Genomic DNA, 13,433 nt, shown 5'->3' on the forward strand with positions numbered 1-13,433 from the left:
TGGCAGAACAGGGCAAGGGTCAGGTGATAAACTACACTGTACTGTGAGACTAATGTAACTACAACAAATACAACACTGACCAGGCCTGTTCATCGCAAACAACTTCCACTGATCAGCATTCTCAAGATTTTCTAAACTCATCAAACTTGACGACCGAACAATAAACAATAAGGCTGTGACTTTGCTAGAGGACTCTCGTCATAGGAAGTCACATGAGCATGCTCCCTTTCGTGTGAACCAAACAAGCTGTTCTTCCTCTAGCTGTGAGAGCAAACCACACCAAATGTTCACGTTGTTTACATCCTGGTGTTTCTACTGAGGGCTTCGTCTATTCCTCCCAGATAATAGGGCTTGGGCTCCTGAGACACAGAAAACAGGGCAAGGCCCATGATGGCACAGTAAACCCTTCATGATGAGTGACACTCACCAAGGGGCCTTCAGACCACTGCTTTGTGTACGTTACAGTCTGCTGGGTTATTTCAGTAGCTCCCCAGGATTACTAATAAAAAGAAAGTGGCTAACGATATTGTTTCTCTGTGTTTCTCCTCTTACATAGATAGGCTAATTAATACTGCTACATCATGACATACAAATGCTGTGTTTGCCCTGTATTTCAGTAGTAGTAGTCTCATCATACCGCTTATAAGGGGCCATCGAGACTTGCTGTAGCTTTCGGTCACCGGCTCTGGTGGAGAGGGTTCCTGGGTCTGTCTCTGCCTAAGCTTCAACATCAGGCTGGGCTGTCTGCCCTAAGGACCTGGCAACTTCGGAACAGAAGAGAGAGAGGAAATGCAAATGAAGCAGCTGTAAATAACTTTAAGAGTTTTTACAGGGAAAAACAGCCTAGTATAATGGTCATTCATTGGTAATCATTGCAAAAGCAGAATGTGACATAATGTGGGGCTGCATATTAAACAGCACGATATAATGAAAATTCAAACTTTTACTGTCAGGGCTTATTTGAGCTCACTATTCTTGTATACACAGAAAAGACTATGCAAACTGACCTGAGGTTTGGCTGTGACCCTGGCCTCCAGGGCACTGAGCTGACCCTCTGTGTCCGCTGCTCTGTCAAGCTTCCTCCATCTTCTGAGTGATGCTCTCCATCCTCTCCTTGACCTGGCTGACCTTTCGCTGACTCTCCCTACCAGTCAGCTGCCTCCAGGCACTGCTGACCATGGCCTCCATCCTCCTGAGGGTCACCAGCAGACCCTCGTAGGTCACAAGCTGGGCTGCTACCTTCTCTGATCTACCTGGGTCCTCTCACATGGTCTGTAGCCACAGCCACTCCTTCACTCCTTTGATGCCTCCTCCCCAGTCCGCCAGTGTCCTCTCTGACCGTGTTGGTCTCCTTGTCTTGTGAAGAACCCCCTGTCCTGAATGTTTTTTGTGCTCAGCTACGCCCTCCTGGGCAGTTCTCAGAGCCGACTCAAGGTGGCATACCTGTCCCTAATCTTTGTGATGGTGTGCTTGCTTTTGTAGCTTGATTCTGTTCAGTGAGGCCTGCTGGGCTGGGCCAGGGTGTCTTCCGCTTGACCTTGGTCCTACTCCCCTCCACCTTAAGGGTTCTCCACCAGTTCACCACAGCTGCCCTCTTGGCCTGGGGCTTCTGCTTCTGCTCTGCTGCTGCTCGTAGCCTCCGTTGTTCCGCCACCTTCTCCTCTCTCTCCCTCCACAGAGTCGTCTGCAGCTCCAGTTCCTTCAGTCTGGAAGAACAGCCTGGACTTTATAAACAACTCACTCACACATTGTTACATCTTGAAGAACCAGGATTCTAAAACTGCATTTCTCTACATATTAGACAGAAAGCCAGTAACTACTGCTGATGAATAATGTAGTCCATATAATTGCTCGGCAAAGTAGCAACACCAGGCTTTCTTTTTTATTTCAGAATGGTTTCAATAAATAGCAACCATTGTCGTACTTTTATTATGTCAGTAATCACAACAGAAGAGAGAAGGGGAATAAAACTCACATACACATTAACCAGCTGCTGCTGATGCTAGGTTGTGACTGCTGGCTGTGGGATTTGGCCTCTCCAGGGTCTCAACAGCACAAACCCAACAGAATCCTGAGTGATTGAACAGACATCAGACCCTCAAAACAGCTTCCTACACTTTTACATTACACAAGACAGTGTATATGTGTGTGTGTGTGTGTGTGTGTGTGTGTGTGTGTGTGTGTGTGTGTGTGTGTGTGTGTGTGTGTGTGTGTGTGTGTGTGTGTGTGTGTGTGTGTGTGTGTGTGTGTGTGTGTGTGTGTGTGTGTGTGTGTGTGTGTGTGTGTGTGTGTGTGTGTGTGTGTGTGTGTGTGTGTGTGTGTGTGTGTGTGCTGTGTCTCACCTCTCTGGGTATGTGCGTGGAGAAGGTGGGCAGGCTCAGCAGACTTGATCCTGTGAATTATGTTTTGGATATCGTCCTCTGAGTGTGAGAGGACCGAACCCCACATATTGGACCAGTCATCTCCTCCAGAACCACACGTTGCTGAGGGAAAAACATCGTTATAATAAACCTATAGTAACGCGATAGGGCTTTTGATAACCAACTGCAGAACTAAAGCCTTTGTCACCTGCTGAATGTCCTGGATCTCAGCATGCAGCGAGCGGTGGTTAGGAACACCTCCACTCCTTCCCTGGAAACCTGGTGGACTGCTACAGTGCATGTCAAACCTATGAATTACAGCAGCACACCACCAGGTTAAACACACTGACCCCACTGACCCCTAGCATGTCCCATTGTGATGATGTCACTCACATACATTCTCAGTAACGAATGAGCTCCAACAAATATGTCACCTGAACAGCTGTTGGGTGAGATGTGTTGGTAACAAAAATAATGACGAGTAGCATATGGACATAGAAATGATTGACAGCACTTACCTCAAAAGAGCTTGCTGGGAATGCTCTGATAAATGCATAAACTCTGACTGTAGCCCCTTCAATTACAGGGAAAAAACAATCAGAGCTACTTCCTGCTAGTGCACAGGCATAACTACAGGCAGTTGAAATGATGAARGTTATTAGGAAGATACCTCAATGATTCTATGGTTCTCCAGATGAGAGTTCTTCAGCTTATCCATCAGTATGTCTTTCTGGAAAGAAACAGAGAAAAAAGACAAATCTACCAATGCAGTCGTTGTAAAACAGAGAATGAACCGTCTATGTGTGACGGTATGGTATACTAACCTTAGTGAGTTCCCTGTCTCTTACAGCCAGCATGACAAGGGTCTCTTCAAGTTCCTCCTGCAAAACAAATGAGAGGATCTCCATTACTGCACTCTTATCTCAGTGACAGACAAAGATGTTCTGGCCAACAGTTCTTACCCTCATCTCAGAATGAACCTTTCTCAATTTGTTGAGACAGTCTTCAGAACAAGTCCCCTCGAGTGTGAGTTGTTCATTCTGCAGATATAAAAGTGATTGTGTCACGCACATATAATATACAGTATGTGACATCACACACTTTGTACATTTATTATGAAATAATAATAAAGATCAAATTTACCTTGTCTTCAAGCACTTTAATGTGTGCTTTCAGACAGTCACATTCTTTGCTCTAAAATTGAAAAAAAAAATGTATATTGAAATGTATGCTTTCCAATAAAAATCATCCACCCTCTGGTATAAGACATTTGTATGCCATTTCCTTATATGCCATTTCCTTATATGTCATTTCCTGCTAAGAGCTGAGTGCAGTACCAGTTTGCAGCTGCTAGCCTGGGCTTGGCTGGCTCTCTCCTGTGCCTCCCTCAGGGATCTCCTGGCATCCTCAAGCTCCTCCACAAGGGACCTGGTTCTCCTTGCTGACCGCTGGGCACTGGGGGATGTCACATAAACAGTTTTACAACAGTAAATCATCAGAACTACCATGACTTGCAATAATGAATCCATATAATGTTCCAACATATCAAAACAACATATTGCTCCATCCTCACAGACAGTACCTGGCCAGCAAGGCACTTAGTTCAGCGATCTCCACTGTGAGCTGCAGGTTGGTGTCCTCACCCTGAGATACAGTCCTCAACAGGCTGTTGTTCTGCTTACTCATTCTACTGTGCGCATGCTTAAGCTCAGACACAGTGGCCAACAGCTCCCTGGAGTCACTAGAGCAAAAGGAGTAGTCAGATTTATAGCCTTAATACATTTACATTTCACATTTGAGTAATTTAGCAGATGCTCTTATCCAGAGCGACTTGCAGTTAGTGCATTCATCTTGAGATAGCTAAGTGGGACAACCACATCTCACAGGCATAGAAAGTAACATGTTCCTCAACAACGTAGCTGTCAGTAGAGTCAGAGCTAGAAGGGTGTGTGTGTGTGGTGGGGGTAAGTGTATTTAAAAAGAGGAGGTGAGGATTATTTAAGATACTGTTTGAAGAGGTAGGGTTTCAGATGTTTTTGAAAGATTGGCAGTGACTCTGTTGTACTAGCTTCAGGGGGAAGCTGGTTCCACCACTGGGGTGCCAGGACAGAGAAGAGCTTGGACTGGGCTGAGCGGGAGARGCACTCCCGTAGGGGTGGGAGGGCCAATGCGAGCTTCGACTGGAAGCCAGTTGAATACAGTAGAATACAGAAATAGTACTGCATAGAAAGAGTCAAATCATGAGTGACTGAGAAAGCTGAATAACTTACCAATAACACTGTTCTCCTTCTGAGAAGGCCGTTTTGATCTCAGGACCTGAGAAATCCATCCCTGAAAGAACAACACAATCAGTGCTGCACTGTAATCTGAGACTGATTTCCAGGCTGCCTACAAGAGCAAAACCTTACCATTTATAGACACTTTACAAGGGTTTTCCCCCGAAATATGTTTGTCGTCCTCATGCATGCTGAAAGATACAAACAATCATTAGTCTCCAATTATAGGTACARAGCAGATTAGCAAGCTTACCAATGTTTTATCAAAATAAATCACACAAACAGATGCAATCAACTACAAATTTCAGTCATTTTTAGTGGCAAAACTTCTGAGGGATATTGTTGATTATAAGGCTGCTGCAGATGAACATTCTATAGCAGTTAGCTGTCTGAAGGTTTTTTCTTTACCCATCCTGGCTGCACTGGGCAATCCACTCCCTCATGGTGGATTGGAATTTGGCCCTGCTAATAGCGGGGTCCCGGCACTCAGGGTCCAGCATACGATTCAAAGCATTCAGCCTGTCCTGTTCTGGGCTCTGGCTAGTCATCGTCTGCAGGTACTGCATGATCGTGGAGGCCAGAACCTCTCCTATTGAGAACAAAGACTTAGGAAGCATGCCAGTATACAAAGAGAACACTAATGTACAGCTGTTATTACAAGAGATGATCTGTACCTGTGCCAGTGGTATTGCATGCCTCAAATGTTATATCAAGAAGCTCTTCCTCAGAAAATGTACTTGGGTCCACGGATTCTTCAGTAGAATCCTCTGGTCCATAGCTGCTCCACACTAAAACATCCATTAGGCTTTGTCATGTACAACTTCAAAATTAGCGAATGCAGAAGTCAAAGTGCAGTGGTGAAAGTAGTTTTAAACTTAAATGTCTATTCACATCTTTAAAAATAAAAGCATTCTGTTTACTGATCTGAAAAAAGAAATGCCTGGTTATCAAGATATTCTGTATTATAATAATGTTTCATGACATTGACAATATGTAAATATTAATATCAATGCTTACTTTCATTCCTGTCCGGTACCTGGTATTGCTTTATGAAGCTAACTCCAGAGTCCCTTGAGAGAGCTCGTGCTATGTATCCCCTTCTGTCATCTCTCATCGGCCTGGTCTGAGTTGACGGCCGGCTGCTTTCATGGTTCTCACCGTGGCTGCTCAGAAGATTAGACTCAGATTTTTCACCATGAAAACTCTGACCTCCATTCAGTAAGTTCTCCGAGGCCATAACATCTCTCTGTATAAAGAAAAATATGACATTGCATATAAAATACTTGTCATACTGGTTTACAAATTAGTCTGAAAAAGTCGGAAGTTTGAGTTTCAAGAAATTGTTAGAATCGTAGTGTTGTTTTTGTAAGTAAAATATCAAATATGTCTATTTGATTGTGGGGGGAAAGTCTGAGTTAGAAAAGTCCTTAACAAGCCATCTCTGTAGAAGTGCATTATCTGCATATAATACCATACTTACATGCACGGTAATGTATTAAGAGCCAGTTAGAATGGGAATGTTCTTTTGTTAACTTATGTTTCCTGAACTCAGGAGTTTTTTCCTTTTGGGTCCCTGGGCAAGAGAAAGGAACGACCCCTCAGAACTTTAACCTAACCAGGGACTAGATTTGTGACAGTCATGTAACTGAAACTGCAGGTCAGTCAACAGCACACGAAGCAAAGAAAGACAGTGGAAACATTATATAACAAAACAGAGAGCGGTTGTCTAAGCTTACTAGATGTCAAGTAGCCTACGTTAGATATTTACAGTTATTAATTTACAGTTATTAATCAAGATTGCATTATGAAGTTATACAAGACATATATACTTACCCTAAGAATGTTAGATATGTTAGAAAGCGGTGAGAATACAAAAAAATAATGTCTTACCTCCCAGTTGAGGAATATTCCTTTGAAAGCGGCAGAAAATATGCATATGAAAACGTATAACAACTAGCTACATCTCATCACACAAGCTGGTCAAAAACACACACTAATTTTAGACACCTCTATTGCTGCCAGTTTGCAGTGGGAAACGCTCAAGATGCTCTTCAGTGAGTGTAGCCTTTGCCTGTTTTGATCCTTCACTGCCACACATCAAAACCAGCTGACACCCCCACCCCCTCCCCTCAGCTCCACCAATTGCTGGCTCAGGCCAGCAAACAATAACTCAGTTAATGGACTTTTTGAATTAACATTAGTCCGTTTATTAACATATCAAATGATTCTAGATCATCTGCATAACATCTCCTGTATAAACCAATAGGAAATCACCAGTAGCAATCAGATTCTTTAGGATAGGGCGGGGTCAATGAAGAACTGGGCACAGGTCACAGAAACACACCACAGAGGATTATCACAATTATAACAGCTTTTATTATTGTGTTATTTTCCCCTCCCTTAATCAATCATCAATCAACCAATCAATTTTGATTGATTGTCCTGTCTTTCCTTCCCTTTCTTGTCTTTTATTATTTGTAGATGAGTCAGTCACAATGTGCCCATGATACAGTACGGTTTTGATGTTCTCGAACACGACCACTATGGAGCTTGAATTGAAAGGCATACTGGCGCACTACATAATGTACACATTCTAGTTCCCTACTTTGCACATGTTAAAATAGTGAACACAACACATTTTATTATTAACAAACATTTACAGGTTTCTAAACAACAAATAGACCTACTACTTTTGAAAATACAACAAAGACTACTGTGAAAATACAGAATGTTTTTCTTTCAGTTGAAAGAAGTTTGGGCTGCCAAGAAGAGAGAGAACAACAGCTGGATTAGTCAGGGGGACATTTTTATTTGCTACCGGTATTGCACCAGTGGGTCATTTTATTCCCACCATTCGCTCGCTGTCCTACCCGGACATTGTTTTGTGAACATCCATGTATTTGTTCTAGAGCGGAAGTGGAGCCAGATCCTCGAGACCGCGGCGACAGCTGAACAAATTTMGGGAATATATTGGTGTAGGGACGTAGATTTCCATCACCCAAGATGTCTCGGGGATCAATTGAAATCCCCTTACGGGACACCGACGAGGTAAGGACTAGCTACGCTGCTTTGTTTGACCGTGGATTGCTACAGCTAGCCTACTAACGTTAGCTAACGTAGTATTGCCCTGTGCTTGTTGACTAACGTCAGCCAGATCGCTAACAACAGTAAGCTAACTAGTAAATGCAGCCACAAAGTAGTTTAGCCTTTCTGATCAAGCTGTTTAGCCATAGGTTAAAGGCCACATGTCATGTTGTATGTGTACGAACTGGTGTTTACATAGACATTTGTTCTGCAGGTTATTGAGCTTGATTTCGACCAGCTGCCAGAAGGAGATGAGGTCATCAGTATCCTGAAACAGGAGCATACACAGTTGCACATATGGATTGCTCTTGCTGTAAGTATGAATACATAGACTGGTATGAGAATTAATTTAAGCCTTAAAAAATGTAATGGTTGAAATGACAGTTGCACATATTACTCTGTATGAGTGATGCATCAAATACAGTTAGATTGTAATTTCTACTGTTACCTGTAACTCCTCCCTGCAGGCTTGCCGCCATGTACAGTTATTTTAACAGTAACATTCCATCTTATGGCATACCATTGGAGAGGCGTGTGAGATATTTGCTGACCTGTGCATGTTTGGAGACACTTCCTATGTTGGAGAGTATATCCGTGGACGGTTTTGATTAGGAAATTGTCGTCTGCATCSCCGAAGGATGCTGTTATAGGCTACCAAGTCAAAACCAAACATGGATGTCAATGTTTGCGTGCACAGACACTGTTCTACTACCCGTCTGCAGCAACATGCTGTCCAATCGTGAGGCTGATTAGCTAGACAAACAGGTGTGAAACACACAAGCGAGACAAAACATGGAATGTTTTGATTTGGAGGGGGGTGGTAGCATCTAACAATTTAATGTAATAACTCCCTGGGCACAGTCCGGCGACACAAACAACAATTTCCTTATCAGAACTGTCCACCAACCACGGATATACTCTCCAACATGGGAAAAGTGTTGCCAAAAAAGGTACGTGTTGACAAATATCCCCCACTGTGTCTAAATGTTATACAGAACTCTGGTCCAGGAAATGGGCTATCCTCCCTGGTGAGTTATGTAGTTGCATTCCCACTGACTGATGGTTTGTTCATGGATTGTTTGTCACCAAAATAAACAAAAACATATTTTTCTTTTAGCTGGAGTATTACAAACAGACGAAGACGGAGGACTTTGTCAAGCTGCTGGAGGCGGCCCGTATCGATGGGAACCTGGACTACAGAGACCATGAGAAGGACCAGATGACCTGTCTGGACACCTTGGCAGCCTACTATGTCCAGCAGGCACGTAAAGAGAAGAACAAAGATGCCAAGAAGGAGCTCATCACTCAGGCCACCCTGCTCTACACCATGGCAGACAAGATCATCATGTACGACCAGGTAAGATAATCAGCTTAACAATTTTTTGGGTAATGTGAAAGTTAATTTCCCCAACACAAAAAATCATAACCAAGAGTAATCTATTTGTTTGTAACAGAACCACTTGTTGGGAAGAGCCTGTTTCTGCCTGCTGGAGGGGGACAAAATGGACCAGGCTGACGCTCAGTTCCACTTTGTCTTGAACCAGTCCACCAATAACATCCCTGCTCTACTTGGTAAGTAAAACACAAAGGGAAAGATCTACCATTACAACCACAAAGGTTCACTTCCAAATGGGGCCTAACCACTATACATTTTATTTCAACAGGTAAAGCTTGCATCTCCTTCAATAAGAAGGATTACAGGGGAGCACTGGCCTACTACAAGAAGGCTCTACGCACAAACCCTGGATGTCCTGGTAAGCATTTCACTTGCACCTGTCATATTATAAATAATATCCCTGGTGTCTCCTAATATACCGTCACTATTTCTCTTACCAGCCGAGGTGAGGCTGGGGATGGGCCACTGCTTTGTCAAGCTCAGTAAGCTGGAGAAGGCCCGTCTGGCCTTTGGCCGGGCCCTGGAGCTCAACTCGAAGTGTGTGGGAGCCCTTGTGGGCTTGGCTGTGCTGGAGCTCAACAGCAAGGAGCCCGACTCCATCAAGAATGGAGTGCAGCTTCTCTCCAGAGCCTACACCATTGACCCCAGCAACCCCATGGTGCTCAATCACCTGGCTAACCACTTCTTCTTCAAAAAGGTGAGAGGGTGGTCATCCTATTCCTGGTATATAGTAGCATGTCTTGACCTGAGCATCGTTTATCATTCACATTGATGTACTTTCTTATTTTCAGGACTACAGTAAAGTGCAGCACCTGGCTCTCCATGCCTTTCACAACACAGAGGTGGAAGCGATGCAGGCTGAGAGCTGCTACCAGTTGGCCCGCTCCTTTCATGTACAGGTAAACGCTAAGGCCTCAGCTTATTTTTCAGGAAGACTCTTGCTTTTCTAATTGAATGGGCATTACATCTCTCCTTCTTGTGTGTTTCAGGAGGACTATGACCAGGCCTTCCAGTACTACTACCAGGCCACCCAATTTGCCTCGTCTACCTTTGTGCTGCCTTTCTTTGGCCTGGGGCAGATGTACGTGTACCGTAGAGACAAGGAGAATGCAGCCCAGTGTTTTGAGAAGGTCCTAAAGGCCTACCCCAACAACTATGAAACCATGAAGATCCTGGGCTCTCTTTATGCTACTTCAGATGATCAGGAAAAGAGAGACATTGCAAAAGTAAGTAAAATAACTATGCGAAGGTGAACCTCACATGAAGTATTCACTTGTAACTCTGTAGATGTCAATCAGCACTATTGCTAAAATCAATAACATGTAATGTCTTTGTATTCTGCAGGGTCATCTGAAAAAGGTAACCGAGCAGTACCCTGATGACGTGGAGGCCTGGATCGAGCTGGCCCAGATCCTGGAGCAGACCGACATCCAGGGCGCCCTCTCTGCCTACGGCACGGCCACCCGCATTCTGCAGGAGAAGGTCCAGGCTGACGTCCCCCCTGAGATCCTTAACAACCTGGGGGCTCTCCACTTCAGACTGGGGAACCTGGGAGAGGCCAAGGTACAGTTTAGGAGGATGGCAGAGCTGCCTGACTAGAATTAGACATTACATGTTTTAGCAATGAATTCAGTAACTACTCGAATGGCTATTTGTAGTTTCGTAACTTGCCTTTGTTTGATGTTTGATGTTTGACAGCCATTGTCGATAGTGACGACATCGTGATGACACACGATGGTCTAGCATATTTGAATTTGACTGCACCCCTGGAGACTGGCAGCGCAGAACAGCGCAGAGAGCACACAGCAAGGCGACATGCCGAATAGCCTGTTCCCTATTTGCCATAGCCTAAATGTTTAATACATATGAGGTAGTTAGACTATTAACATAATGCAAGAGAACAATGTAGATTATTGATCGAGCAGAGAGCACCAAAGCAGCGCAAAATGTCAGATGGGGCCTAATGTGTTTTTTCCCCCCACCAATGTCGGATGATCATAGGCCTTTGGCATCACGCATTCTGTTGTCGGGCTTATTGTTTTAAACATTAGTTTCCCTTTTCCTCCCCAATCCCCATTAAATTTTAACGTGACTTGTTGGCCTAGGCATATCCTACTCTTTCATGATCAACCATGGAATGAATCTATAGGTGTAGCAGAGTTCCATCTGTTGTTTGTGACTAGCCTAAATAAAACCATAGTAATAATGAGGGAGAGAACAAACAATTTCAAGATGGACTAATCGAATAGGAAGTATAAACAAACCTGGTATGTTTCTGCTTTACTTGACCAAAGTGTGGGTTAAATAAATTGTCAACAACAATCAGATAAAACAAATTATTATTTAGCCTAACATTCTTTATCGCAGATGAATGAACATTGGTTTAGGCCAGGGGTGTCAAACATACGGCCCGCGGGCCGGAACCGGCCCCCAAGGAGGTTCGATCAGGCCCGCAGGATAATTTGAAAGTGGAAAAAATGCATAAAAGACATGGAATTAATATTTTTAATTCGCTGCAATTCATGGATTATCCGCTAAGGGGCGCACTCTTTCCATCAGAGTAGAAGACAAGCTGCATCACTGAGACAGACTGAAAACAGCAGACGGTATCAATGCGCCATCTGCTGCTTGTTACGACGTTGTTAATACCTTGGTCTCTACCTCTCCGCTACACCCTCATTAGCCAAAATGTCNGCTTGTTACGACGTTGTTAATACCTTGGTCTCTACCTCTCCGCTACACCCTCATTAGCCAAAATGTCGTTATCCAAACGGAGAAAAGTAGATAAGGAGTGTAGAATTTTCAAAGAAAAATGGACCACGTCCTATTTATTTACAGAGATGCACGGAAAACCTTCGTGCTTGGTGTGTTTGCAACAAGTTTCGGTATTGAAGGAATATAATATTCGACGCCACTACGAGACTCATCACAGCGAAAAATATGACGGCTTGCAAGGACAACTGAGAAGAGATAAGATTAACGAATTGCTGGCGGGTCTGAGGAAACAGCAGTCAACTTTCATACAGGACAGGCGAACACTTTCTTCATTACACATTTAAAATCACTCTCCTTAGTTTGTAAGGTGTACGCAGGGATTACATTTAGATTTTATATGCGTATGTGTAAGTGGTTTAAAAATTCCTTTCTTTAAAAGTCTCATTTAATCTTAAAGTGCATTACTATATTTTTCAGTACCAATTAAAGTTTTGTGCCTTTGTACAATCAGTGGGATCAGTTGCAATGCATATTTGTGAATGATAAAAGTAAATTGCACATTTGTCTAAGGAAATATGAGGTGTTTCATGAAATGTTTTGTAAAAGGATAGTTCATTAAATTTCAATATTTTCCTAATGTTCTTGTGCTTCTTTACACCAAAACAAAGGAAAGACATGATATTTTGGTTATTTATAGCAGAGTATGGTATAATTTTAATGGTCCGGCCCACTTGACATCTCCCTAGGCCGTATGTGGCCCACGATGCGAAATGAGTTTGACACCCCTGGTTTAGGCTAAAAACAAATAGGCCTATTATCCTTAGGCTATGCCTTTTGCCTATCGACTTGTAAAAATCCTAAATATACAATTAGATAAAGCAAATTATTATTTAACATTCTTTATGACACTTAAAAACGAATGAACATAGGCCTATTCGTTTTTAGCATAAGCTAATTAGGATATGCCTCTTGCCTATCGAACTGTACAAATCCTAAATATAGGCCTACAAAATAAATAAAGTAGCCTAAACAAGTGCAAAAAAGTATTTCAAGCTTTGATAGCCTATAGGCTAGAATATGTCATTTGAGTAAGATGCATCTGGATTTGAATATAGGCTACATTTTAAAATTAAACAAAAAAAGTACAATTGGGAACCATTAGTTTTAGTTTTTTTCTAGCTAATGGTATCTGGCAAGGAACACCAGCATATTCAACTTTTCTGCCCCAGAGTAGCGAACTCAGCAGGATGATGGACTTGTAAATGTTGACAGAGGTTTGTAGTCTGTCGATCCTTTGCCCTGATTGTCTTTTTACGTATTCTGAAACTGCCAAACAGGCGAAGACGAGCTTTTCTTTCCCACCAAGGAGCCATAGTTTTTTTTCTTTCTGTTTTAGCATACGGCAGACTGTACTATAGTGAAATCCCATCGCGCCTTTTTTATTTRTGTCTGAAACTGTCAGAATGTAGCCTAATGAAATGACAATAGACTACACTTCATACGGCTATAATATTCGTTTTTAACTCGTATCGGAGTATTTTTATGAACAAGAGAAACATAGCTCTACCAATTTTGTAAATCGTCCTACAGCTTAGACTAGAT

General features: G+C 42.9%; 1 protein-coding gene across 1 annotated transcript in view; it reads left to right on the top strand.

Annotated features, from left to right (window-relative positions):
- The first annotated feature begins 7,521 nt into the window (after window positions 1-7,521).
- The window catches only part of LOC111969343 (RNA polymerase-associated protein CTR9 homolog), a 10,444-nt gene continuing 4,532 nt past the window's right edge, over window positions 7,522-13,433 (top strand). The window contains exons 1-9 of the mRNA XM_070445301.1: window positions 7,522-7,684; window positions 7,935-8,033; window positions 8,838-9,077; window positions 9,175-9,292; window positions 9,385-9,474; window positions 9,557-9,813; window positions 9,908-10,015; window positions 10,106-10,342; window positions 10,461-10,697. Coding sequence (XP_070301402.1) covers window positions 7,640-7,684; window positions 7,935-8,033; window positions 8,838-9,077; window positions 9,175-9,292; window positions 9,385-9,474; window positions 9,557-9,813; window positions 9,908-10,015; window positions 10,106-10,342; window positions 10,461-10,697 — 1,431 coding nt within the window. The 5' untranslated portion in view covers window positions 7,522-7,639. The remainder of the gene's footprint in view (window positions 7,685-7,934; window positions 8,034-8,837; window positions 9,078-9,174; window positions 9,293-9,384; window positions 9,475-9,556; window positions 9,814-9,907; window positions 10,016-10,105; window positions 10,343-10,460; window positions 10,698-13,433) is intronic.

The sequence above is a fragment of the Salvelinus sp. IW2-2015 genome, linkage group LG10, assembly GCF_002910315.2.
Source record: "Salvelinus sp. IW2-2015 linkage group LG10, ASM291031v2, whole genome shotgun sequence".
NCBI classification, from domain to species: domain Eukaryota; kingdom Metazoa; phylum Chordata; class Actinopteri; order Salmoniformes; family Salmonidae; genus Salvelinus; species Salvelinus sp. IW2-2015.